Source organism: Engystomops pustulosus, chromosome 7 (genome assembly GCF_040894005.1).
Source record: "Engystomops pustulosus chromosome 7, aEngPut4.maternal, whole genome shotgun sequence".
Taxonomy (NCBI): Eukaryota; Metazoa; Chordata; class Amphibia; order Anura; family Leptodactylidae; genus Engystomops; species Engystomops pustulosus.
In genome coordinates, this window is record NC_092417.1 from 11,677,380 (window position 1) to 11,705,354 (window position 27,975).

Below are 27,975 nucleotides of genomic sequence, written 5' to 3' on the forward strand. Positions count from 1 at the left end.
TAGTCACTGTTTCACTATAGTGTAGGGCTCAGGTCTTAATATAGGACCAATTAATATCCATCTCCAGAGGACTAAGAATTACTAAGGCCATCTGTATACTCTTATGACATCCTTTTATGGTACTCTGACTGTATAAACACGAACTACTACAGTGGCTGGTAATAGATACACACTTGCCACAATACCTCTGGATGAGCTCCCACAGCGATACGAATTATATTGTCAGTATAGCAGTGACAGTTGCCCTCTGAGCAACACAACATCCATGTCCCAGAGGTCACTCATAGCTTGATCGCCATCCATAACAGTGTGGCCCATCATTTATGGGCGCCCTACTTGTGACCCAATGAGCCTACCCCACTGTGTTTTTAACACACCTTCCCTCTGAGCACTTGGTAGCAACGCTACTAAATAAACTTTCTTTTAGTCTTGTGATCAATAAACGTTAAGTCTTACCACGTGTTAGTTTACACATTTTTGTCCGGATATGGGTATCTTTTTCTGCCAATGCCAGTTTTGTGTCCCTCTGAGTAAAATTCCCTGCCGTGACATTTGGTCAATCTTCTTATAATAAAATTTGCCCGTGTATAATGCGCTGTGTGGGGAGTCACTAAGATCGTGGGTCCGATATCCTGCATGTGTCGCTTCCCCGCTCAGGTCCCCGGAGTTCACCTTCTTCTTCCTGGTGCATGTAAGTGCATTGTCTGTGTATAATGCGATGTGCGGGGAGTCACTAAGATCCTGCGCCCGATATCCTGCATGTGTCGCTTCCCCGCTCAGGTCCCCGGAGTTCACCTTCTTCTTCCTGGTGCATGTAAGTGCATTGTCCGTGTATAATGCGCTGTGCGGGGAGTCACTAAGATCGTGGGTCCGATATCCTGCATGTGTCGCTTCCCCGCTCAGGTCCCCGGAGTTCACCTTCTTCTTCCTGGTGCATGTAAGTGCATTGTCCGTGTATAATGCGCTGTGCGGGGAGTCACTAAGATCGTGCGCCCGATATCCTGCATGTGTCGCTTCCCCGCTCAGGTCCCTGGAGTTCCCCTTCTTCTTCCTCGTGCATGTAAGTGCATTGTCCATGTATAATGCGCTGTGCAGGGAGTCACTAAGATCGTGCGCCCGATATCCTGCATGTGTCACTTCCCCGCTCAGGTCCCCGGAGTTCACCTTCTTTTTCCTGGTGCATGTAAGTGCATTGTCCGTGTATAATGCGCTGTCCGGGGAGTCACTAAGATCCTGCGCCCGATATCCTGCATGTGTCACTTCCCCGCTCAGGTCCCCGGAGTTCACCTTCTTCTTCCTGGTGCATGTAAGTGCATTGTCCGTGTATAATGCGCTGTGCGGGGAGTCACTAAGATCCTGCGGCCGATATCCTGCATGTGTCGCTTCTCCGCTCAGGTCCCCGGAGTTCACCTTCTTCTTCCTGGTGGATGTTAGTGCATTGTCTGTGTATAATGCGCTGTGCGGGGAGTCACTAAGATCCTGCGCCCGATATCCTGCATGTGTCGCTTCCCCGCTCAGGTCCCCGGAGTTCACCTTCTTCTTCCTGGTGCATGTAAGTGCATTGTCCGTGTATAATGCGCTGTGCGGGGAGTCACTAAGATCGTGCCCGATATCCTGCATGTGTCACTTCCCCGCTCAGGTCCTCGGAGTTCACCTTCTTCTTCCCAGTGCATGTAAGTGCATTGTCCGTGTATAATGCGCTGTGCGGGGAGTCACTAAGATCCTTCACCCGATATCCTGCATGTGTCGCTTCCCCGCTCAGGTCCCCGGAGTTCACCTCCTTCTTCCTGGTGCATGTAAGTGCATTGTCTGTGTATAATGCGCTGTGCAGGGAGTCACTAAGATCCTGCGCCCGATATCCTGCATGTGTCGCTTCCCCGCTCAGGTCCCCGGAGTTCACCTTCTTCTTCCTGGTGCATGTAAGTGCATTGTCCGTGTATAATGCGCTGTGCGGGGAGTCACTAAGATCCTGCGCCCGATATCCTGCATGTGTCACTTCCCCACTCAGGTCCCCGGAGTTCACCTTCTTCTTCCTGGTGCATGTAAGTGCATTGTCCGTGTATAATGCGCTGTGCTGGGAGTCACTAAGATCGTGCGCCCGATATCCTGCATGTGTCGCTTCCCCGCTCAGGTCCCTGGAGTTCCCCTTCTTCTTCCTGGTGCATGTAAGTGCATTGTCCATGTATAATGCGCTGTGCGGGGAGTCACTAAGATCCTGCGCCCGATATCCTGCATGTGTCACTTCCCCACTCAGGTCCCCGGAGTTCACCTTCTTCTTCCTGGTGCATGTAAGTGCATTGTCCGTGTATAATGCGCTGTGCTGGGAGTCACTAAGATCGTGCGCCCGATATCCTGCATGTGTCGCTTCCCCGCTCAGGTCCCTGGAGTTCCCCTTCTTCTTCCTGGTGCATGTAAGTGCATTGTCCATGTATAATGCGCTGTGCAGGGAGTCACTAAGATCGTGTGCCCGATATCCTGCATGTGTCACTTCCCCGCTCAGGTCCCCGGAGTTCACCTTCTTCTTCCTGGTGCATGTAAGTGCATTGTCCGTGTATAATGCTCTGTGCGGGGAGTCACTAAGATCCTGCGGCCGATATCCTGCATGTGTCGCTTCTCCGCTCAGGTCCCCGGAGTTCACCTTCTTCTTCCTGGTGGATGTTAGTGCATTGTCTGTGTATAATGCCCTGTGCTGGGAGTCACTAAGATCCTGCACCCGATATCCTGCATGTGTCGCTTCCCCGCTCAGGTCCCCGGAGTTCACCTTCTTCTTCCTGGTGCATGTAAGTGCATTGTCCGTGTATAATGCGCTGTGCGGGGAGTCACTAAGATCCTGCGCCCGATATCCTGCATGTGTCACTTCCCCACTCAGGTCCCCGGAGTTCACCTTCTTCTTCCTTGTGCATGTAAGTGCATTGTCCGTGTATAATGCGCTGTGCGGGGAGTCGCTAAGATCGTGCGCCCGATATCCTGCATGTGTCGCTTCCCCGCTCAGGTCCACTGGAGTTCACCATCTTCTTCCCGGTGCATGTAAGTGCTTGGGCTCAAGACACAATTTAAAGGTTAAATCCTGCGCTTAGTCCGAATCAGTCGGATCGTCCAATGCCCCCCAACCCCCGGATTTGTGTCACATGGAAAAACTGATCGCGTGCGACACAATCCCAGCGCAGACCGGTGTTAAATACCTGTCAAAACTGTGCAAATCCTGAAAACCGTGAACAGTCCTACGAAAGTGCGATCCGCGACCCTTAGTAAATAAGTCCCAAAATGTCATTTGTGGCGCACAGTGAAAGCCGTAAAAAAATCCAAGTCCACATGAAAACGGCGCAAAAGCATTTTTTTCACCGATTTCACTGCATTTGGAATTTTTTTCCCGCTTCCCAGTACATGGCGTAGAATATTATATACTATCATTATGAAGTGCAATTTGCCCTCGTACAGCTTAAAAATGAAAGTGAAAGTAAATTCCTAAAGGCTGACTCATCATATCCCGTTATACGAGGACATCTCCTCCCTGCGCTCTGGGTAACACGTCTCCATTACACTCTATATACTTGTTTTATTGTATTATTATTATATATTATATTTTATATTTGAGATGAGATGTGCATTATGATGTTCTGCAGCAGCTGAGATGTGCGTTATGATGTTCTGCAGCAGCTGAGATGTGCATTATGATGTTCTGCAGCAGCTGAGATGTGCATTATGATGTTCTGCAGCAGCTGAGATGTGCATTATGATGTTCTGCAGCAGCTGAGATGTGCATTATGATGTTCTGCAGCAGCTGAGGAGTGTATTCCAATATTCTGCAGCAGCTGAGGAGTGTATTCCAATATTCTGCAGCAGTTGATGTTTCTATTATGATGTTCTGCAGCAGCTGAGATGTGCATTATGATGTTCTGCAGCAGCTGATGTGTCTATTATGATGTTCTGCAGCAGCTGAGATGTGTTTTATGATGTTCTGCAGCAGCTGAGATGTGCATTATGATGTTCTGCAGCAGCTGAGGTGTCTATTGAGGTCATTAGGAGGTGTTCACACATAGGGGGGAGATGTATTCATGTATGTGACCCGCCCTGAGTGCTACATGTCGGATGTGCTGTGTACACCCCTCCCCCTTTCTCCGGCCTGATAGAAAGGGAGGTAGGATAATAATGTATTTACTACTCGCTCTTCAAAGCTGCGCGGTCACTGACGACCCCACGGCGGCCCTGCCTTTAGGCTACCCAGGCTGGACCACCCATAGTTCTGGAGGGGGGGGGGTCTCATGGAGGGGGGGAAGGGGGGTGAAGCTTCTCATGCTGCGGTGCACTACTCTAGTGGGGAAGGAGGGCTGCAATTGTATCCCTCTGCCTGGTACTGGCATCACTATCTGTCAAGTAAATCTACCCCCAGGATGAAGGATTGTAAACCCAGCACTGGCATTACAGTCTATGAGGATGAGGGGTGACACAAGAGCTTACAGTCTATGAGGATGAGGGGGTGACACAAGAGCTTACAGTCTATGAGGATGAGGGGTGACACAGGAGCTTACAGTCTATGAGGATGAGGGGGTGACACAAGAGCTTACAGTCTATGAGGATGAGGGGGACACAAGAGCTTACAGTCTATGAGGATGAGGGGGTGACACAAGAGCTTACAGTCTATGAGGATGAGGGGTGACACAGGAGCTTACAGTCTATGAGGATGAGGGGGTGACACAAGAGCTTACAGTCTATGAGGATTAGGGGGTGACACAGGAGCTTACAGTCTATGAGGATGAGGGGGTGACACAAGAGCTTACAGTCTATGAGGATTAGGGGGTGACACAGGAGCTTACAGTCTATGAGGATGAGGGGGTGACACAAGAGCTTACAGTCTATGAGGATGAGGGGGTGACACATGAGCTTACAGTCTATGAGGATGAGGGGGTGACACAAGAGCTTACAGTCTATGAGGATTAGGGGGTGACACAGGAGCTTACAGTCTATGAGGATGAGGGGGTGACACAAGAGCTTACAGTCTATGAGGATGAGGAGGTGACACAGGAGCTTACAGTCTATGAGGATGAGGGGGTGACACAAGAGCTTACAGTCTATGAGGATGAGGGGGTGACACAAGAGCTTACAGTCTATGAGGATGAGGGGGTGACACATGAGCTTACAGTCTATGAGGATGAGGGGGGACACAAGAGCTTACAGTCTATGAGGAGGAGGGGGTGACACAAGAGCTTACAGTCTATGAGGATGAGGGGGTGACACATGAGCTTACAGTCTATGAGGATGAGGGGAGACACAAGAGCTTACAGTTTATGAGGATGAGGAGGTGACACAAGAGCTTACAGTCTATGAGGATGAGGGGGTGACACATGAGCTTACAGTCTATGAGGATGAGGGGAGACACAAGAGCTTACAGTTTATGAGGATGAGGGGGTGACACATGAGCTTACAGTCTATGAGGATGAGGGGGACACAAGAGCTTACAGTCTATGAGGATGAGGGGTGACACAAGAGCTTACAGTCTATGAGGATGAGGGGTGACACAAGAGCTTACAGTCTATGAGGATGAGGGGGACACAAGAGCTTACAGTCTATGAGGATGAGGGGGTGACACAAGAGCTTACAGTCTATGAGGATGAGGGGAGACACAAGAGCTTACAGTTTATGAGGATGAGGAGGTGACACAAAAGCTTACAGTCTATGAGGATGAGGGGGTGACACATGAGCTTACAGTCTATGAGGATGAGGGGGACACAAGAGCTTACAGTCTATGAGGATGAGGGGTGACACAAGAGCTTACAGTCTATGAGGATGAGGGGGGACACAAGAGCTTACAGTCTATGAGGAGGAGGGGGTGACACAAGAGCTTACAGTCTATGAGGATGAGGGGTGACACAAGAGCTTACAGTCTATGAGGATGAGGGGGTGACACATGAGCTTACAGTCTATGAGGATGAGGGGAGACACAAGAGCTTACAGTTTATGAGGATGAGGGGGTGACACATGAGCTTACAGTCTATGAGGATGAGGGGGACACAAGAGCTTACAGTCTATGAGGATGAGGGGTGACACAAGAGCTTACAGTCTATGAGGATGAGGGGTGACACAAGAGCTTACAGTCTATGAGGATGAGGGGGACACAAGACCTTACAGTCTATGAGGATGAGGGGGTGACACAAGAGCTTACAGTCTATGAGGATGAGGGGTGACACAAGAGCTTACAGTCTATGAGGATGAGGGGAGACACAAGAGCTTACAGTTTATGAGGATGAGGGGGTGACACATGAGCTTACAGTCTATGAGGATGAGGGGGGCACAAGAGCTTACAGTCTATGAGGATGAGGGGTGACACAAGAGCTTACAGTCTATGAGGATGAGGGGGTGACACATGAGCTTACAGTCTATGAGGATGAGGGGGTGACACAAGAGCTTACAGTCTATGAGGATGAGGGGGTGACACATGAGCTTACAGTCTATGAGGATGAGGGGGACACAAGAGCTTACAGTCTATGAGGATGAGGGGTGACACAAGAGCTTACAGTCTATGAGGATGAGGGGGTGACACAAGAGCTTACAGTCTATGAGGATGAGGGGGTGACACATGAGCTTACAGTCTATGAGGATGAGGGGAGACACAAGAGCTTACAGTTTATGAGGAAGAGGAGGTGACACAAGAGCTTACAGTCTATGAGGATGAGGGGGTGACACATGAGTTTACAGTCTATGAGGATGAGGGGTGACACAAGAGCTTACAGTCTATGAGGATGAGGGGTGACACAAGAGCTTACAGTCTATGAGGATGAGGGGAGACACAAGAGCTTACAGTTTATGGGGATGAGGAGGTGACACAAGAGCTTACAGTCTATGAGGATGAGGGGGTGACACATGAGCTTACAGTCTATGAGGATGAGGGGGACACAAGAGCTTACAGTCTATGAGGATGAGGGGTGACACAAGAGCTTACAGTCTATGAGGATGAGGGGGTGACACATGAGCTTACAGTCTATGAGGATGAGGGGGTGACACAAGAGCTTACAGTCTATGAGGATTAGGGGGTGACACAGGAGCTTACAGTCTATGAGGATGAGGGGTGATACAAGTGCTTACAGTCTATGAGGATGAGGGGTGACACAAGAGCTTACAGTCTATGAGGATGAGGGGGGACACAAGAGCTAACAGTCTATGAGGATGAGGGGCTGACACAAGAGCTTACAGTTTATGAGTATGAGGGGGACACAAGAGCTTACAGTCTATGAGGATGAGGGGGGTGACACAAGAGCTTACAGTCTATGAGGATGAGGGGGTGACACAAGAGCTTACAGTCTATGAGGATGAGGGGATGACACAAGAGTTTACAGTCTATGAGGATGAGGGGGTGACAAAAGAGATTACAGTCTATGAAGATGAGGGGTGACACAAGAGCTTACAGTCTATGAGGATGACGGGGAGGACACAAGAGCTTACAGTCTATGAGGATGAGGGGGTGACACAAGAGCTTACAGTCTATGAGGATCAGGGGGACACAAGAACTTACAGTCTATGAGGATGAGGGGTGACACAAGAGCTTACAGTCTATGAGGATGAAGAGGTGACACAAGAACTTACAGTCTATGAGGACGAGGAGGTGACACAAGAGCTTACAGTCTATGAGGGGGGACACAAGAGCTTACAGTCTATGAGGATGAGGGGGTGACACAAGAGCTTACAGTCTATGAGGGGGGACACAAGAGCTTACAGTCTATGAGGATGAGGGGGTGACACAAGAGCTTACAGTCTATGAGGATCAGGGGGACACAAGAACTTACAGTCTATGAGGATGAGGGGGTGACACAAGAGCTTACAGTCTATGAGGATGAAGAGGTGACACAAGAACTTACAGTCTATGAGGACGAGGAGGTGACACAAGAGCTTACAGTCTATGAGGGGGGACACAAGAGCTTACAGTCTATGAGGATGAGGGGGTGACACAAGAGCTTACAGTCTATGAGGGGGGACACAAGAGCTTACAGTCTATGAGGATGAGGGGGTGACACAAGAGCTTACAGTCTATGAGGATGAAGAGGTGACACAAGAGCTTACAGTCTATGAGGATGAGGGGGGACCCAAGAGCTTACAGTCTATGAGGATGAGGGGTGACACAAAATATGGGAGTAAATAGGGAGGCTTATTTGTTATGACAGGTTTTTCCACGAACAAAACGGGACAGAGCCTAACTTGCTGATCGGTGAGGGTCTCAATGCTGTCCTAGGGACCCCTCGTCGCTCCGTCAGACTAATGGAGCAGGTGGCCGCGCATGACCGTTCTGCTCTATTAATTTCTATGGAGCTGACGGAAACTGCTGAGCGATTGTGGCTGGTCACAAGGTGGGGACATCATTACAGCTGACACCCTCTATGGTCCTCTACTAACCGCGCTGATGGCTCACATCGCTGTATGTCCCAAAATATATATGTCACTGTATAGACTATAACTGCGGCTTTTCTAATATTATAAAATTATAGAATATAAAAATTCTTTCTTTCTTATTTTACAGGTAATAAAGTTATTTCATCCGGCAGGAATATTATCTTGTATCGAGCTGCAGAAATGAACGTCCTACGTCCCGGTGATGGTAAGGACTCCTTTCTGTCCTATCTTCTGTCCTGTGACCCGGGTCCTATATTCGGTGTAGGTTCTCTATGTGTGTTATGTAGAATCTATTCTTACAGCTAATGTTATTAACAGCATGACATAACAGGCGGCCATGTTATACATCTCCAGTTGTCATAGCGATAGGTGTAAATTACCTGCAGTGTATGATAAGGTCTCAGTCCTTGACCCCTCTTCATACATCCATTGATGACCAGTCAACATAATTTTACATTTTCTGACAGGGTTATCATGCTGGATTTTTAAAGTAGATTTTCTTTAAGTAGCGATTGAACCCTAATAGACTGGGTTCATCTGTTGTGAACTGTACCCTTATCTTGGTGGTCAGGCCCGGCTCTTATCAATGCCAGATGCTGCCCAGTACGCTGAAAGATGGCATAAAGGAGGATAGGAGATAGTTTGTGGTGGAGCATATGCAGAGTAAAAACCCCCTGTAAGGAGCTTGGTATAAAGTCCTCCAAACACATTGCCCACTAATTGTCTAAGTGATCTAAGAACATTTTGGCTGATATGGTGACATTGATTCACCTTTATGTAAGAGTACAAACAAAATCTATATTTTAATCTCTATTTTTATGGGATTAAGTGCTGTTCAAATTCTCAATAACATTGTCACACAATGCCCCGAAACTAAAAACAAGAACTCTACTCACCTTTCAGTTTGCTTGTTCTCATCCGGGCCGAGGCACTCTGCCAGGTGAGGGAGCGAAAGTTATCACTCCTCACCCATCTGCTCTCAATTGGAAGTTCAGAATCTATTGGAGAGAACTCTAAGGAAGAGATGAGTGTCCAAGGTGGTGGTTGAGGTGGTGGCACTGCAACATCCCCCACCGGGGCCTAGCCCTTTGCGGTGAAACACACAAATACTTGGGCCTAAACCCGGATGGCAGCAGGGTTAGGCAGCACAGTCTTTTTCTTAATAAAGTACAGTCTTTAGTGCCAGGATAAGGCACAGAAGTATATATCCTGTTCGTGACGCCACTTGCAACATCCCCCACCGGGGCCTAGCCCTTTGCGGTGAGGCCTGGAGTCAGCCGGGGCCCGCGGTACCGGAGTGGCTGGCGGTTGCGGCCTAAGCACGCTATTGTCACGGTGCTTGGTACGGGGTAACCGGAGGGCTGTCCTACAGCCTGGCAGGTCTCCAGCGGGGTGGTGTTGGCAAGAAAAGATGAGGGAGCGGCTGCTATAGCGGATCTCCCTGGGGCAACCCCTTAATGTCCCGAGTGTGAGTCTCTGGGTGATGGACAGGGTGCCGGTGATGAAGGCAGCCGTATTAGCAGGGACCAGACGGAGACAGAAGTTGAAGAAAACAACTTACAGTTCTTTATTTGCAACCGGCAGGAACCGCAGCAAACGTGCCTAAAACAGGTAGGTAGGGTGCCGAGATGTGAGTTGGAGGGAGCCTCAGGAGATAGTTCACCAGCCTGGATGTAGAGGGCAGGCTGGGAGGCAGCTGTGTCCTGGTAGGAAGCTCCAGCTTGTCCTGTAGGGCTTCAGGTATCACCTTCAAAGGTAAGATGATACCCCTTTTCCTCACTACACTAGCTCTAGTCTAATGCTCCACTCTTCAGAGGCAGGGGCTAAGCTCTTCCTGCTCTGGTATGGGCTAGACAGAGATTTCTCACTCACTCACTAATCTCTAGGATTCCACACTAGAATAATCATCCAGAACATTCCTGGCCAGAGGTTTTACTACCTCCCTTTGGTCAGGTGGTGGCTGCTCCTCCAATCACATCTCAGCTTACAGAGCACAGGATGTAACACATATCATTGGACAACAGCATCTTGCATCATACAAAATACTTAACCTCTGCCTTGCCAGGCAGGATTCACCACTGCAATATCCCCTATGTCCTCTCAGGACCATGTAGTGTAAGGTGATTACATGCAGGTGGGACGTATTCGCAAACCCTCCCTCGCCATTGCATCGGCGAGGGTGTTGCATACCCCGGGGGCAATTGAAAGAGCCGCCCTCGGCTCGACTACAGATGTTTTGGGGCACAGAGGGGGCTAAAGGCACTTCTGGGAAGTGCAGGCTATGTGAGATGTAGGGACAAACCGCCCATGGTCCTGGAGACAGGCACCTGGGTTGGTGTCGGACTGAGACAAAAACATATAGCTGTATGACAGTTGGTCGCTGACGCCATTAAACCGAACTGTACAGTAGGAAAGGTGTGGTGTCATGTCCTGTAATCCACTCCTTGCACCAAGGCCTGTATATTTGTTTTATCAACGCTTCTTCCCTGGCGGCAATTATATAGTGTATATATGCATACATTGGCATATGTGACACAATAAAACATTGTACTACATAGAGACGGTCCGACACAGCCACACTACAACCTGAAAAGCCTATGAAAGGGTTAATGCAGACTACTGGCATATCTTCTGACAGTGTGCAAACAGGTTAATTCACATTGGCTTAGGAGCCCAATGGGTACACATCTTGAACGTTACAAACGTTACAGAGATAGGCTACTCAGGGTAGCAGAATAGCAAATGTCTCTTTTCCTGCAAAGAAAAGGCATGGAAGTGCAAACATAATGTCCGTACCTAAAAAGGAAGGCATTAAGTGCAAAATAATAATAAATTACATGGCAACTTTTCCCTGAAGTATCTGGCAAAAAGTCTCTCAGAAGGTCTCTACTGACAAAGTCCATCTTCTGGGTACAGCCCTTGATGTGGGGGAAAAGTGCACTGAGATGCAAAGGGTCTCCTCTATTTGGAGAGGGACAGAGTCCTTTGAAGAAATCTCTGCTGTGGCAGAGGAAGAGGTGCTATCATAGCACATGACAATAATCAGTTCAAGGTATGTCTCTTGACTGAGATAAATAAGGGTAAGAGTCTCAGGAAAGTCTCTGGCTCTATAGGGTTAGGCAGAAATATACAATATGTACAGTACCTGAAGTGGGCTACAGCCCTTCAGGGGTTACTCTGCATCTTCTTCGGTGGTAAGTACTTCGGTGTCAGAAAAACGTACCTGCCTCCTGCTTCTGCGTGTCACCAGCTGGTACTCCTGCAGGTACGCAGGAGCTTTACCTTTTGTCTCCCTTTGAGACCTCCGAAGTTCCGGCCTAGAGAAGATAACAACCTCCTCATCGTCGTCCTCTGAGTCAGGCGCTGGAGTCGGAGTCTCAGCTGCCTCTGATGCTTCAGGGGTTGCAGACAGTGGAGCCGGATCATCCTCCACAGGCAGCAGTATTGGAGACTGCGGTGGGGATGATGGTCTCTCCGAGGTACCTCTTACTGGAGTGGAAACAAAACAGAATTGAGGCACAGTCACAAGTTCCAAGAAACTGGGGGTAGGCGAACACAAGGAGGTCTGTAAGTTGGGGGACGAGGTGAGAGGTGTAGACATAGGGGCAAAAGGACGAAGACATCTCTTCAGCCGGTTCCTATGTACCCGGAGTGATGGACGGTCTCCTCTTGAAATCTCGTAGACTTCAGGGGAGAGACTGTCCCTAACTAGGTATGGCTCACGCTCCCAACGCCCATCTAGCTTACTGGTAGGATGGTTGTTGCGCAGCCACACTCGATCTCCTGGGGCAAAAGGCTCAGCACAGGCATTACGATCAAAGTCCCTTTTTTGTTTCTCTCGGGCCTCTTCCAACCGCAGATCCACAACTTCTCTGGCATCCGCCAGGCGCCTCTGGTGTTCGTGAACCCAGTCAGTCTGGGGGAGTAAAGACTGGGAATCAGGGGACTCCATGTCCCAGGTCATATCAGCAGGGAGATGGCCGTGTCTCCCGAACATCAGATAGTACGGGGTGTACCCTGTGGAGCAATGATTGGTATTGTTGTACAGGTACACCAATTCGGGCAACAGCTTTGGCCAGTCAGCCCTTTTTGCAGGGGTCAGAGTCCTCAGCATATTGATTAGAGTCTGGTTCATCTTTTCACAAAGCCCGTTGCCTTGGGGATGATAGGCTGTGGTCCTCAGCTTCTTGCAGCCATATAGAGTACACAGCTCCTGGAAGACTTGGGACTCAAATGCTGTTCCTTGGTCTGTAAGGATCTGGTCCGGACAGCCATAGGGGAGGATGAAGCTCTTCCACAGGGCCGCTGCGGTAGTCCTTGCAGACAGATCTCTGACAGGTACTGCAACCACAAATTTGGTATAGTGGTCGATGATCGTAAGAGCATAACTGTGACCGGATCTGCTGGGCTCCAACTTCACGTGGTCCAATGCCAGGATCTCCAAGGGCCGTTGGCTCACAATGGGACGTAGAGGGGCCCTTTGATTGTGTCGCTCTCCTCGAGCGATGGCGCAGGCCGGGCATTCTCGACACCAGGCTTCAATGTCGGACTTCATGTTGACCCAGAAGAATCGCCTTCGGAGGGTGGCTTCAGTCTTCTGAGCGCCAAAGTGTCCAGACTGGTCATGGTACATTTCCAGTACTATCTTGGCGTCCCTCCTGGGAATCAGAATCTGGTATATCCGATCATAAGTGATAGGGTCCAGAGTTCTTCTCTTTAGCAGACCCTGGTGCATGCTCAGAGTCTTTCTCTGGCGCCACAATTGAGACAGTTCTCCATCAGCTCTTCTGCGCCGGATTCTTTCAGGCACTCGCCCACTAGAGAGATAGTCCATTACTTCTCCTATGGCACGGCTATCAGCCTGAAGACTCATCCAGAGATCCTTTTCCGCAGGGGGCTCTGACTCTTCTTGAGGAGTAGCTGGCGCTGCCTCTGTCGGTAGGGAGTAAACTCTCTGGGCATCTTGACGCACAAACCGGGCATAGAATGCTGGCATCTCGACATCTTCCCACTGAGCATCCGTGGAGGGTCCCTCCCACTGGTCAGGGAGACGGGACAGAGCGTCGGCGTTGTCATTGGTCTTACCAGCCCGGTACTTGATGGTAAAGCTGAAATTGGCAAGTCTGGAGGCCCACCGTTGTTCCAGTGCTCCAAGACGTGCGGTGTTCAGATGCGCCAAAGGATTATTGTCTGTGAAGACAGTGAAAGATGATGCAGCTAGATAGTCCTTGAACTTTTCGGTCACAGCCCAGACTAACGCCAGAAACTCCAACTTGAAGGAACTATAGTTCTGGTCGTTTTGCTCCGGTTCTCGGAGGGAACGGCTGGCGTAGGCTATGACCCTTTCAGTTCCGTTTTGGAGCTGGGATAATACCGCCCCTAGACCTTGCTTGCTGGCATCAGTGTATAGGGTGAAAGGCAGACTATAGTCTGGATATCCCAACACCGGAGGTTCAGTCAGCCGTTGCTTGAGCATCTGGAAGGCAGCTTCTCGTTCGGCCGTCCACTCAATGGATACTCGGGAACGTTGGCTCTCTTTTGGCAGGCCCCTTAGAAGCTCTTGCAGGGGAGCCGCCAGCTGGGCAAACTTCGGGATGAAACGCCTGTAATAACTGGCAAATCCCAGGAAGCTTTTGATGTCCCGTACGGTTGATGGGGTAGGCCAGTCGTGGACAGCTGCAATCTTCTCTGGATCTGGCTCAATTCCATGAGCGCTCACCACATGTCCCAGGTACTTGACACTAGGTTGTAGCAGGTGGCACTTGGATGGCTTGACCTTCAACCCATGTTGGGTCAGGATTTGGAAGACTTCAGCCAGATGGTGGAGGTGGTCTTCATAAGTCTTGGAGTAGATGATGATGTCGTCCAAATATAGCAGGACGGTCTCGAAGTTGCGATGACCCAAACATCTCTCCATCAGCCGTTGAAATGTGCCTGGGGCGTTGCATAGCCCGAACGGCATGTTGTTGAACTCGAACAGGCCCATTGGGGTGGTGAAAGCCGTCTTCTCTCGGTCTTCGGGCGCCATGGCCACTTGCCAGTAGCCACTGGTCAGGTCCAGGGTAGAGAAGTAGGCAGCTGACCCTAGGGCTGCGAGGGATTCCTCGATTCGAGGCAGAGGATAGGCGTCCTTGTGGGTGATATTGTTGATTTTCCTATAGTCAACACAGAATCGAAGGGTTCCATCCTTCTTCTTCACAAGGACCAGCGGGGCAGCCCATGGGCTGTGACTCTCCCGGATAACGTTGGCTGTCTTCATCTCTTGTACCAGCTTTTTCACCTCTTGGTAGCGGGCTGGAGGTATGGGCCGGTATCGTTCCTTGATAGGAGGATGAGAGCCAGTAGGGATGGTGTGTTGGATCAGAGTAGTCTGCCCAAAATCCAGTGGGTGTTTGCTGAAGGCCCAGTGGTGCTTCATGACGACATCCAGGACACCTTGTACTTGGTCTGCAGGAGTAAAATCGTCGTCTCCAATATTGAGCTCAAGCCACCAGGATTGCTCGGCAGGCTCATCTTCAGCACCTTGCTTCACTTCCAACTGTTGGGAGGCAGACAGAGAGGTTTCCACCAAGTCTTCAGGATGGACACTGAAGAGGGTGGCTACGGCTTGGTACTTTCTCAGATCCACTGGGGAGTCTCCCACATTTAGTAGTCGAATGGGTACTTGTCCTCGGGATACCGTGACTAGGCTCCTTGCGGCTAGAATGGGCAGGTCTTCATCAGCTGGTAGAGGTTCTACTATCGCCTGGTAGTCTTGACCTTGGACGCCCATGCAGGCTCGACACCATACTAACGTCTCAGTCCCAGGTTGAAGGCGGACAGGTTAGGGATCCTTGATCCGGGCTCTGCAGATTTCTCCATTAGGGCCAGCAAACTTCTGTTGCGCCGCTAGAACCTGCATAGTCTCCTGAATTACCTTCCGGGAACCGTTGGGCACTGTTGGCAGGGAGTCGTGGAGAGCCTTCAGCACTTCAGGGTAGCAGTTGCGGAGGACATTGGTACCCAGTACCAGGGAGAAGTTACCGTTTTCGGGCACACGTGTCACCACGACGCCCTGTCTGGTTAACTCAGTGTCTCCAATGGTTAGCGTGGGCTCCCAGTAGCCGCGGATGGGAACGGGTTTTCCGTTCGTAGCAATAATGTTCAAGTAAGCCTTGGGAGGCTGGACTAAGGATGCTTTTCCTCGGCATTTCTCGAAGGCCGCACTCCGGAGGGTGGTCACTTGAGAGCCGGTATCAATTAAGGCCGGTAGGGTAACTCCATTGATGGTTACATGAACCATGGGGCGAGTCCCCACGAACCTGGGCATCCAGTTAGCATCTCGGGGACTTACAAGTTCTTCCCTTGGAGGTCGTCCCTTAGCTCCAAGGGTTTGTCGTTTAACTGACGACAGTCATTCTCTTCATGCCCATATTTATGGCAGTAGCTGCACCGCTGACGGGGTTTCTTCTGACTCCAGGTGCTTAACGACTTCGCTTCTTTTGGGCGCTGTTTAGTCGGAGATTCACGAGGAGTAGCTGACCGTACCAGGTTCTCTGGAGGTTTCCTCCTCATAGCGGAGACAGTCACTTCCACCTGGGTCAACCGATCGAGGATTTTATGCAGGGTGTCCGCCAGATTAGAGACCTGTCCTGCTAAGTCAGCAACTTCCGTAGCCGCAGGAGTAGGTGATGTCGACTGCGTTGGATAGCAAGCTAGAGCAGATTCCTCCATTTCCACGGATTCAGGCTCTTTCTGCGGTCCAGTAGGCGGTCGGTCCCCTAATATGTCAATGGCAATTTCCTTAAACTCAAGGAAGGAGGCCTGGGCATGTTGAGAAGAGATGATCTTTAGTTGACACCTTTGATTTCTATCAACAAGTCCATTAATAAATTGTTCCCTTAAGGTTTGATCAGAGGTTTCAGCGTCTTTGGGCTCAAGGTAGGTGATGGCCTTCCATGTCTCCTGTAGGGAGAGGGCAAAGTCTCGGAGGGACTCTTGGGGCTTCTGTCTTTTCCCGAAGAATTTCTGCTTCAACTCGGAGACAGTACACTTGTCAAAGGTGTTACGTAGCCTATCAAGAATCTGGACCACATTCTGACACTGTTCTCGGGGCCAGGACTTGACTTCCCGGAGAGCGGGTCCTTTCAACTGCCCGATGAGGATGCCCACTTTCTGTTCCTCTGTGAATGGGAGCAAGGCGAAGGTGGCTAACAACTTGTCCCTGAATTCAGGGAGAGTATGTGATTCTCCCTCGTAGTAGGGTAACCAGGGGGCCCCCAGATAGTAGGGCATAGTCAGAGGCATCATGGTGGGAGTCCCAGGGACACTAGCTGTAGCAGGGCTGAAGGGACTCTCTGGAGGACTTAACATGCTCCGGTACCCTGAGGAGGGACCAGGGGACGGGACTTGCGCCAGTCCAGTATCTTCGTCCTGGGCGGACATGCCTGGCCTAGCTGAGGGAAGCCTGTAGGGTTATACAATGTCCGTTGCTAGGGGCGATGGCTAGAATGGGACGTGGGCACTTTAAGACACAGTCACTATTCCTTGGGAGGTGAGCCAATAACCTAGCGTCGGAAACAATCTCTACCCCCCTTTAACTTCCCCAGCGGTACTCACTCAGGATCAGCCGCGGTGACAGGACAGCTCCGGTACACGAAGGTCTCCGTTCCCGATGTCCGGCAGGCAGCAGGGCTCAGTGATGCTCAGCGGTGTTCTCCTCCAGTGGCAGGACACGTGCGCCCGAACTCCGGATGAGGCGCACGCTGCTGGCAGGCTTCAGGCGCGGCCTGCGCCGAAATCCAAGATGGCCGATTAACCCTCTTCGTTGCCGGCCGCACACGCTCCAGCTCCTCCTCCACGGTGCTTCGCGCCACTCGCGCAGGGGGCGGAGCCTAATGACGCCTCTGGAGTTCCCGCCAGTCAAGATTTGGCGGGCTTGAAATACTTGCTGCGCCACACGCCTCTGAGGTAAATGCTTCAGGCGCAGCAGCGCCGGATGTAGCAGAGCTGACACAGTTCTTGCAGGAATTAACCTCTTGAGTGCTGGAGCGGCGCTCGACAGCACATGGCAGCAGTATAAAGTTCAATGTAGAAACACACAAATACTTGGGCCTAAACCCGGATGGCAGCAGGGTTAGGCAGCACAGTCTTTTTCTTAATAAAGTACAGTCTTTAGTGCCAGGATAAGGCACAGAAGTATATATCCTGTTCGTGACGCCACTTGCAACATCCCCCACCGGGGCCTAGCCCTTTGCGGTGAGGCCTGGAGTCAGCCGGGGCCCGCGGTACCGGAGTGGCTGGCGGTTGCGGCCTAAGCACGCTATTGTCACGGTGCTTGGTACGGGGTAACCGGAGGGCTGTCCTACAGCCTGGCAGGTCTCCAGCGGGGTGGTGTTGGCAAGAAAAGATGAGGGAGCGGCTGCTATAGCGGATCTCCCTGGGGCAACCCCTTAATGTCCCGAGTGTGAGTCTCTGGGTGATGGACAGGGTGCCGGTGATGAAGGCAGCCGTATTAGCAGGGACCAGACGGAGACAGAAGTTGAAGAAAACAACTTACAGTTCTTTATTTGCAACCGGCAGGAACCGCAGCAAACGTGCCTAAAACAGGTAGGTAGGGTGCCGAGATGTGAGTTGGAGGGAGCCTCAGGAGATAGTTCACCAGCCTGGATGTAGAGGGCAGGCTGGGAGGCAGCTGTGTCCTGGTAGGAAGCTCCAGCTTGTCCTGTAGGGCTTCAGGTATCACCTTCAAAGGTAAGATGATACCCCTTTTCCTCACTACACTAGCTCTAGTCTAATGCTCCACTCTTCAGAGGCAGGGGCTAAGCTCTTCCTGCTCTGGTATGGGCTAGACAGAGATTTCTCACTCACTCACTAATCTCTAGGATTCCACACTAGAATAATCATCCAGAACATTCCTGGCCAGAGGTTTTACTACCTCCCTTTGGTCAGGTGGTGGCTGCTCCTCCAATCACATCTCAGCTTACAGAGCACAGGATGTAACACATATCATTGGACAACAGCATCTTGCATCATACAAAATACTTAACCTCTGCCTTGCCAGGCAGGATTCACCACTGCAATATCCCCTATGTCCTCTCAGGACCATGTAGTGTAAGGTGATTACATGCAGGTGGGACGTATTCGCAAACCCTCCCTCGCCATTGCATCGGCGAGGTTGTTGCAGCACCTTTAGGCCACACACATATAGGCCTATTCAGCTCATCAGTTCCCTGCCATTAACAACCGCAACCTCAGGAGTTCAAGTATTACCTCAGGAGTTCAAGTATTACCTCAGGAGTTCAAGTATTACCTCAGGAGTTCAAGTATTACCTCAGGAGTTCAAGTTTTACCTCAGGAGTTCAAGTGTTACCTCAGGTTCAGGTGTTACCTCAGCTTCAGGAGTTACCTCAGCTTCATGTGTTACCTTAGCTTCAGGTATTACCTCAGGTTCAGGAGTTACCTCAGCTTCAGGAGTTACCTCAGCTTCAGGAGTTACCTCAGCTTCAGGCGTTACCTCAGCTTCAGGCGTTACCTCAGCTTCAGGCGTTACCTCAGTTACCTCTAGTTTGGGATTTGGTCGAACTCGTCCAAAACTGATCCTCAATGGGTCCACTTATCACTAATCATTAGTTGAATGTTCTGTAATGATCCAGAAGTGGAACTTTCTCCATACAATGCTACCATAAGATTTCATTCTTGTGTCTCTTCATTTCCTAGATGATGAGACCCGGCAGTTTTACCAGCAGCTTTGTCGCTATCCACATCATGTCCTGAGGATGACGTATGAATATTTCCAGGAGGATCTTCACTACATTTTGGAGAACCCGAGATGTATGTCACTGCTGTGTGAATTGAGTTCTCGAAATATTCCAGATCTGGAGGTGAGAGGTCACGATCTGCCAGTGTTATATACAGGTGTCCCCTGTGTTATAGGAGCAGATTACAAGGAAATAATTCAGTAAAGGGCAGCTGCTAATATTTGACCCTAGAACCTTCCATTTTTTTCTTTTTTCTGATTTTTTACTCCCTATCTTCAAAAATGATAACTTTTTTATTTTTCCATGTACAGAGTTGTATGCGAACTTGTTTTTTCATAACAAATTGTACTTCTGCACACAGCTGTATGGTGTCTTTTGTTCTGTATATTCGGCTGTATTCTTGCCAAAAATAAAGGACGTATTTCACCTGTATAGCACCATATGGTACCACATCCGTGTAAAATATGGGGTTCTGGCCAATGGGTCTTTCTGGATGCTGCACGTACATTTGGCAGCATACGGTGCACAGACATATACAGCACATATGCAGCACATATTTTTTACATTTCCATAGACTTCTGTGAGGCATACGGACAGAAATACCATGGAAAATAGGACATGCTCTATGTTTTTTATATCCCACTTAAAGTACGGTTTGGTACAGTGGACAATACGCCCATGTACATGAATGGCCGAATTGCCCATTGGAATGAATGGGGCCAAATTCCGGCCTAATATATGGCCGTTTTTATAAGTTCTTTATATGTTCGTGTGCATGAAGCCTAAGTGTACTAGAAAGCTGGAAAAAAAATTCCAAATGCAGTGAAATTCACAAAAAAATGTTCATTTTCTTTTGAGCGTTTTCAATTTGAGATCCAAATGACAACTCCCCACTATTCTTCGGGTCGGCGTGATTACGGTGATGCAACATCTATATAGGTTTTATTATGTTTTAGTCGATTTTTTTTTTAAATGTAATCTTTTTTTTATGTAAAAACATTGCTAGAGATGAGCGAGCACTAAAATGCTCGGGTACTCGTTATTCGAGACGAACTTTTCCCGATGCTCGAGTGCTCGTCTCGAATAACGAGCCCCATTGAAGTCAATGGGAGACTCGAGCATTTTTCAAGGGGACCAAGGCTCTGCACAGGGAAGCTTGGCCAAACACCTGGGAACCTCAGAAAAGGATGGAAACACCACGGAAATGGACAGGAAACAGCAGGGGCAGCATGCATGGATGCCTCTGAGGCTGCTTAATCGCACCATTATGCCAAAATTATGGGCAACAGCATGGCCATGACAGAGTGACAGAATGAAGCTAGATAGCATCTAAAACATCCAATAATTGACCCTGACACTATAGGGGACTTCATGCAGAGGCAGCGGCAGCAGCAGCAGGCTAGAGAGTGGCATGGCGACATACCCTAAATGGACTCAGGCTTCAAACCAATGGGTGGCAGAGAGGAACCAAAGGAGGTGAGCAAGAAGCGCTCAAATAATATCGGTACATGATAAAAGTTTGCCAGTATATTTTGTGGATTACACAGCAGGGTGGCGACAAAGTTAACATGGAAGCCATGAAAACAACCCAAAATTCTGCCTGACACAGCTCGTTTGATAAGGGGACCATGTATGGAGGCAGTGAACTAGTAGTAGATTAAAGGTGCTGCAGTTAAAACTATGTTAGTTGGATCTTGGGATGGAGCTGGCGCTCCGCTTCCAGGCGAGCTTTCGCCAATCCAAGCCCCTGTCTCTAGGCTACTCCCCAAACAGCACTTCTAAGAACCTTTTGTATAAGATCAAGTGTAGTAGCGTTCTTATAAGTTTGGGATATGGCGGGTGAGGGGAATGTAAACAGATGCGCAAGAAGCGCTGAAATAATATCGGTAAATGATAAAAGTTTGCTAGTATATTTTGTGGATTACACAGCAGGGTGGCGACAAAGTTAACAAGTTTGATGTGGAATGCCCTGTAATAGCTCTTGGGCGGTGTGCCTTTTATCGCCTAGGCTCAGCAGTTTGAGCACCGCCTGCTGTCGCTTAGCGACGGCACTGCTGCTGTGCCTAGAGCTACCGTCTGATGGCGCCATGGCCACGGATGGTAATTGCGGAGGAGGTGGAGGAGGGGTGGGAGGAGGAGGAGGTATACTAGGCCTTTGAGACCTGGACCGAGGTAGGCCCCGCAATCCTCTGCGTCGGCAGTATATGACCAGCCCCAGGGTCAGATTCGGTCCCAGCCTGCACCAAGTTAAGTGTAGTAGCGTTCTTATAAGTTTGGGATATGGCGGGTGAGGGGAATGTAACCAGATGCGCAAGAAGCGCATGATGCGCATGGAGCTGGCGCTCCGCTGCCAGGCGAGCTTTCGCCAATCCAAGCCCCTGTCTCTAGGCTACTCCCCAAACAGCACTTCTAAGAACCTTTTGTATAAGATCAAGTGTAGTAGCGTTCTTATAAGTTTAGGATATGGCGGGCGAGGGGAATGTAAACAGATGGGCAAGAAGCGCTGAAATAATATTGGTAAATGATAAAAGTTTGCCAGTATATTTTGTGGATAACACAGCAGGGTGGCGACAAAGTTAACAACTTTAATGTGGAATCCATGAAAACAACCCAAATTTCTGCCTGACACACCTCGTTTGATAAGGGGACGATGTATGGAGGCAGCTATATGGACGACTTTTGGAGGTAGCAATGGAGACAACGTGTGGAGGCTGCTATGGAGACAATTTAATTTGGATAGTGCCTGTATGTGGCAGTCCAAAAAAGTTTTCAAACCAGAGGAGCAGGTAGGTGGCCCTCCAGAAAAATGAAATAGATTGAGTGCCTGTATGTGGCAGTCCAAAAAAGTTTTCAAACCAGAGGAGCAGGTAGGTGGCCCTCCAGAAAAATGAAATAGACTGAGTGCCTGTATGTGGCAGTCCAAAAAAGTTTTCAAACCAGAGGAGCAGGTAGGTGGCCCTCCAGAAAAATGAAATAGACTGAGTGCCTGTTTGTGGCAGTCCAAAAAAGTTTTCAAACCAGAGGAGCAGGTAGGTGGCCCTCCAGAAAAATGAAATAGATTGAGTGCCTGTATGTGGCAGTCCAAAAAAGTTTTCAAACCAGAGGAGCAGGTAGGTGGCCCTCCAGAAAAATGAAATAGATTGAATGCCTGTATGTGGCAGTCCAAAAAAGTTTTCAAACCAGAGGAGCAGGTAGGTGGCCCTCCAGAAAAATGAAATAGACTGAGTGCCTGTATGTGGCAGTCCAAAAAAGTTGTCAAACCAGAGGAGCAGGTAGGTGGCCCTCCAGAAAAATGAAATAGATTGAGTGCCTGTATGTGGCAGTCCAAAAAAGTTTTCAAACCAGAGGAGCAGGTAGGTGGCCCTCCAGAAAAATGAAATAGACTGAGTGCCTGTATGTGGCAGTCCAAAAAAGTTTTCAAACCAGAGGAGCAGGTAGGTGGCCCTCCAGAAAAATTAAATAGATTGAGTGCCTGTATGTGGCACTCCCAAGAAATTTTTAAAACAGAGGACCGGGTAGGTGGCCCTCCAGAAAAATTAAATGCATAAAGTACTATAGCTAGAGCCAGTGGGCCCTGTCAAAAATAGCCAGTTTCTTCTGCTTTAGTGTACAAAGAGGAGGAGAAGGAGGAAAATGAGGAGGAGGAGGAGTGCATAAATTATTCAGGTTGAGCTTCCTTCACCTGGTGGAGATTGGAAATTATGAGAAATCCAGGCTTTATTCATCTTAATAAGCGTCAGCCTGTCAGCGCTGTCAGTCGACAGGCGTGTACGCTTATCGGTGATGATGCCACCAGCTGCACTGAAAACCTGCTCGGACAACACGCTAGCGGCAGGGCAGGCAAGAACCTCCAAGGCGTACAGCGCCAGTTCGTGCCACATGTCCAGCTTTGAAACCCAGTAGTTGTAGGGAGCTGTGTGATCATTTAGGACGATGGTATGGTCAGCTACGTACTCCCTCACCATCTTTCTGTAAAGATCAGCCCTACTCTGCCGAGACTGGGGACAGGTGACAGTGTCTTGCTGGGGTGACATAAAGCTGGCAAAAGCCTTGTAAAGCGTACCCTTGCCAGTGCTGGACAAGCTACCTGCTCGCCTACTCTCCCTCGCTACTTGTCCCGCAGAACTACGCACTCTGCCGCTAGCGCTGTCAGAAGGGAAATACTGTTTCAGCTTGTGCACCAAGGCCTGCTGGTATTCATGCATTCTCACACTCCTTTCCTCTGCAGGGATGAGAGTGGAAAGATTTTGCTTGTACCGTGGGTCCAGGAGAGTGAATACCCAGTAATCTGTTCTGGAATAAATTCTTTGAACGCGAGGGTCACGGGATAGGCAGCCTAGCATGAAATCTGCCATATGCGCCAGAGTACCAACGCGTAAGAATTCACTCCCCTCACTGGCCTGACTGTCCATTTCCTCCTCCTCCAACTCCTGCAACTCCTCTTCTTCTGCCCATACACGCTGAACAGTGAAGGACTGAACAATGGTCCCCTCTTGTGTCTCGCCAACATTCTCCTCCTCTTCCTCCTCATCCTCCTCCACCTCCACCTCCTCCGATATGCGCTGAGAAACAGACCTAAGGGTGCTTTGGCTATCAACAAGGGAATCTTCTTCCCCCGTCTCTTGTGACGAGCGCAAAGCTTCCGACTTCATGCTGACCAGAGAGTTTTTCAACAGGCCAAGCAGCGGGATGGTGAGGCTGATGATGGCGGCGTCGCCACTGACCATCTGTGTTGACTCCTCAAGTTACTCAGCACCTGACAGATATCAGACATCCACGTCCACTCCTCATTGTAGACTTGAGGAAGCTGACTGACCTGACTACCAGTTCTGGTGGAAGTTGACATCTGTCTACAATCGCTCTGCGCTGCTGGTAAACTCTGGATAACATGGTCAGTGTTGAATTCCACCTCGTGGGCACGTCGCACAACAGTCGGTGAGCGGGCAGTTGGAGGCGGCGCTGCGCTGCCCTGAGAGTGGCAGCATCTGTGCTGGACTTCCTGAAATGCGCACAGATGCGGCGCACCTTCGCGAGCAAATCAGACAGATTGGGGTATGTCTTGAGGAAACGCTGAACTATCAGATTTAACACATGGGCCAGGCATGGCACATGTGTCAGTCTGCCGAGTTGCAGAGCCGCCACCAGGTTACGGCCGTTGTCACACACAACCATGCCTGGCTTCAGGTTCAGCGGTGCCAGCCACAGATCAGTCTGCGCCGTGATGCCCTGTAATAGCTCTTGGGCGGTGTGCCTTTTATCGCCTAGGCTCAGCAGTTTGAGCACCGCCTGCTGTCGCTTAGCGACGGCACTGCTGCTGTGCCTAGAGCTACCGACTGATGGCGGCATGCCCACGGATGGTAGTTCGGAGGAGGAGGTGGAGGAGGGGTGGGAGGAGGAGGAGGCATAGTAGGCCTGAAAGACCTGGACCAAGGTAGGCCCCGCAATCCTCGGCGTCGGCAGTATATGACCAGCCGCAGGGTTAGACTCGGTCCCAGCCTCCACCAAGTTAACCCAATGTGCCGTCAGCGATATATAGTGGCCCTGCACGGCAGCACTCGTCCACGTGTCCGTGGTCAGGTGGACCTTGTCAGAAACGGCGTTGGTCAGGGCACGGATGATGTTGTCTGACACGTGCTGGTGCAGGGCTGGGACGGCACATCGGGAAAAGTAGTGGCGGCTGGGGACCGAATACCGAGGGGCGGCCGCCGCCATGAGGTTGCGAAAGGCCTCGGTCTCTACTAGCCTATAGGGCAGCATCTCCAGGCTAAGCAATCTGGAGATGTGGACATTAAGGGCTTGGGCGTGCGGGTGGGTTGCACTATATTTCCGTTTCCGCTCCAGCGTCTGGGGTATGGAGAGCTGAACGCTGGTGGATGCTGTGGAGGATCGTGGAGGCGACGATGGGGTTTTTGTGCCAGGGTCCTGGGCAGGGGGCTGACTATCAGCTGAAACAGGGGAAGGAGCAGTGGTGTGCACGGCCGGAGGTGAACGGGCTTGGTGCCACTGAGTGGGGTGTTTAGCATTCATATGCCTGCGCATACTGGTGGTAGTTAAGCTAGTAGTGGTGGAACCCCTGCTGATCCTGGTTTGGCAAAGTTTGCACACCACAGTCCGTCGGTCATCCGGTGTTTCCTTAAAGAACCTCCAGACTTCTGAAAATCTAGCCCTCGCCGCGGGAGCCCTCGCCACGGGAGCTTCACTACGTGACACATTTGGCGCTGATGCACCTGCTCTGGCCCTGCCTCTCCGTCTGGCCCCACCACTGCCTCTTCCAACCTGTTCTGGTCGATTACTCTCCTCCGTCTCAGAAGCACTGTGTTCACCCGGCCTCTCAACCCAGCTTGGGTCTGTCACCTCATCATCCTCCGATCCCTCAGTCTGCTCCCCCCTCGGACTTCCTGCCCTGACAACAACTTCACCACTGTCTGACAACCGTGTCTCCTCATCGTCGGACACCTCTTTACACACTTCTTCCACTACGTCAAGAAGGTCATCATCACCCACAGACTGCGACTGGTGGAAAACCTGGGCATCGGAAAATTGCTCAGCAGCAACCGGACAAGTGGTTTGTGACTGTGGGAAGGGTCCAGAAAACAGTTCCTCAGAGTATGCCGGTTCAAATGCCAAATTTTCCTGGGAGGGGGCAGACTGGGGGGGAGGAGGCTGAGGTGCAGGAGCTGGAGGAGTGCCGATTTCGGTGACATGGGTGGACTGCGTGGAAGACTGACTGGTGGACAAATTGCTCGAAGCATTGTCGGCAATCCACGACATCACCTGTTCGCACTGTTCTGGCCTCAACAGTGCTCTACCACGAGTCCCAGTAACTTGAGACATGAACCTAGGGAGTGTAGCTCTGCGGCGTTCCCCTGCTCCCTCATCAGCAGGTGGTGTCTCACCCCGGCCAGGACCACGGCCTCTGACCCCTGCAGTAGTTGGACGCCCACGTCCCCGCCCTCGTCCTCTACCCCTAGCCCTCGGGTTAAACATTTTGAAAATGAAAGTTATAACTTTAATTTTTTTTTTACTTTTTTTTTGTGTTTTTTTGTGTTTTTTAGTTTTTTTTTGTGTTTTTTAGTTTTTAAAACCAAACAATGCTATCCTATTGCTATGGCTATTTTCTAGCCAAGTATGAAAGCACACTGCTATGCCAGATGAGATGACGCTGAGTTATTAAAAAAATAAACGTAAAATAAAAAGAAACTGCCAGACTGTGCCTAATTGAAATCAAACCCCTAATAAATTTTCCCACTTTGGTGTTTGAGGTGGATATGTGTGTCACTAAGAGCTAAACACAACGGTAGCAAGTCCCCCTGCTAATTCCTCACAATATGGTACTAGCTGCACTACTAGTGCCAGCAAGCCCAGCCACAAGCAAACAAAAAAAAAAAAAGTATAACGTTATTGTAGCCCTAAGAAGGACTGTTGGGTTCTTGTAGAATCACTCCTGCCTAACACTATTCTAATAGAACACCCTAACGCTTTCCCTGACCAGCAGCAGCTCTCTCCCTAGCGGCATCCAGACAGAGAATGATCCGAGCAGCGCGGGCAGGGGCTAGTCTATTCCAGGGTCACCTGATCTGGCCAGCCATCCACTGCTATCGACGTGTAAGGGTACCACGTAATGCTGGGTGGAGTGCAGAGTCTCCTGGCTTGTGATTGGCTCTGTTTCTGGCCGCCAAAAAGCAAAACGGCGGGAGCTGCCATTTTCTCGAGCGGGCGAAGTATTCGTCCGATCAACGAGCAGTTTCGAGTACGCTAATGCTCGAACGAGCATCAAGCTCGGACGAGTATGTTCGCTCATCTCTAAACATTGCCTTTTCACCAGGGGCGTAACTTGAGGGGGTGCAGAGGGTGCAGTCGCACCCGGGCCTAAGAGGCTTAGAGGGCCCATAAGGGCTCACTTTCCCATATGAAAAGACTATTCCTATAAACCATACATTAAAGTTGGGGGTCTGGCACAGACTTTGCACTGGGGCCCATCAGCTTCTAGTTACGCCACTGCTTTTCACCATTTTCAGATGCTCGTATCCAGAGCTGTATAATGAGTCATTGTTTGCAAGATGAGCCAAAGTTTTCATTGATATCGATTTAGGACCTATATGCACATTTGATAAAACTTTTGATAAAATGTTTATGGGTGACTAAATGGTAAAAAAGTAGAGATGCTGTTTTCTGTTACAGGGTTCAACGCGGCGTATAATAGTTTTTATATTTTATTTATTTTTTTATGTGTTATAGTGAAAGGGGGAGGGTGATGTGAATCCTAAATTTTATTTAAATTGACTTGTTTTTACTATTTTTTCTGGTCCTATAGGTACTTTTACCCTTGAGGGTCTGATCACACATGATGCTGCAATACTGATGCTTAGGCTGACAGTTCGATATCATGCGGGTTGTTACATGTGAAATAATGTGACTTTTACTTGTGGATTCAGGTCGAATTATCTCATCAAATATTACACATATATATTACATTATATATATTATTTTCTCCTGGTGAACACAATATAGTAAATCTGACATGAAATAGTTGCCTATGACCCTTATGTATGATCTTATCTTCTAGAAATACCACAGTCTAGAACGTGATCGAAAACTCTTGGCCCGGATTTTAGTCCAGGATATTTTCCGTAGAGGAAGAGAAGCTGTGATAACGTTGTGGGTCAGTCTACATGTATTACGGAAGGATTACGGCTCCTACACCCTGGGCGCTGTACTGGAGGAGCTCATCCACAGAGGTAACAATAATAGTGAATCTCTGTGCGTATTTTCATTTATTTTACTTGCATAATTCCAAGTGATGTCTTGGGGAAAATAAGTTTTCCAACCCAAAGAATGAATGGTGCACTCCAACCAT

General features: G+C 49.8%; 1 protein-coding gene across 3 annotated transcripts in view; it reads left to right on the forward strand.

Moving 5' to 3' along the window:
* The window catches only part of LOC140069272 (NACHT, LRR and PYD domains-containing protein 3-like), a 62,103-nt gene that overhangs the window by 20,062 nt on the left and 14,066 nt on the right, over window positions 1-27,975 (forward strand). The window contains exons 1-4 of one of the 3 annotated variants that reach the window (XM_072114759.1): window positions 3,483-3,522; window positions 8,507-8,584; window positions 19,078-19,241; window positions 27,685-27,856. In XM_072114759.1, coding sequence (XP_071970860.1) covers window positions 8,560-8,584; window positions 19,078-19,241; window positions 27,685-27,856 — 361 coding nt within the window. In that variant the 5' untranslated portion in view covers window positions 3,483-3,522; window positions 8,507-8,559. Of the gene's footprint in view, window positions 1-3,482; window positions 3,523-4,094; window positions 4,139-8,506; window positions 8,585-19,077; window positions 19,242-27,684; window positions 27,857-27,975 lie in introns of those variants that run through there. The other 2 variants (XM_072114761.1, XM_072114760.1) reach the window with 2 other exon arrangements.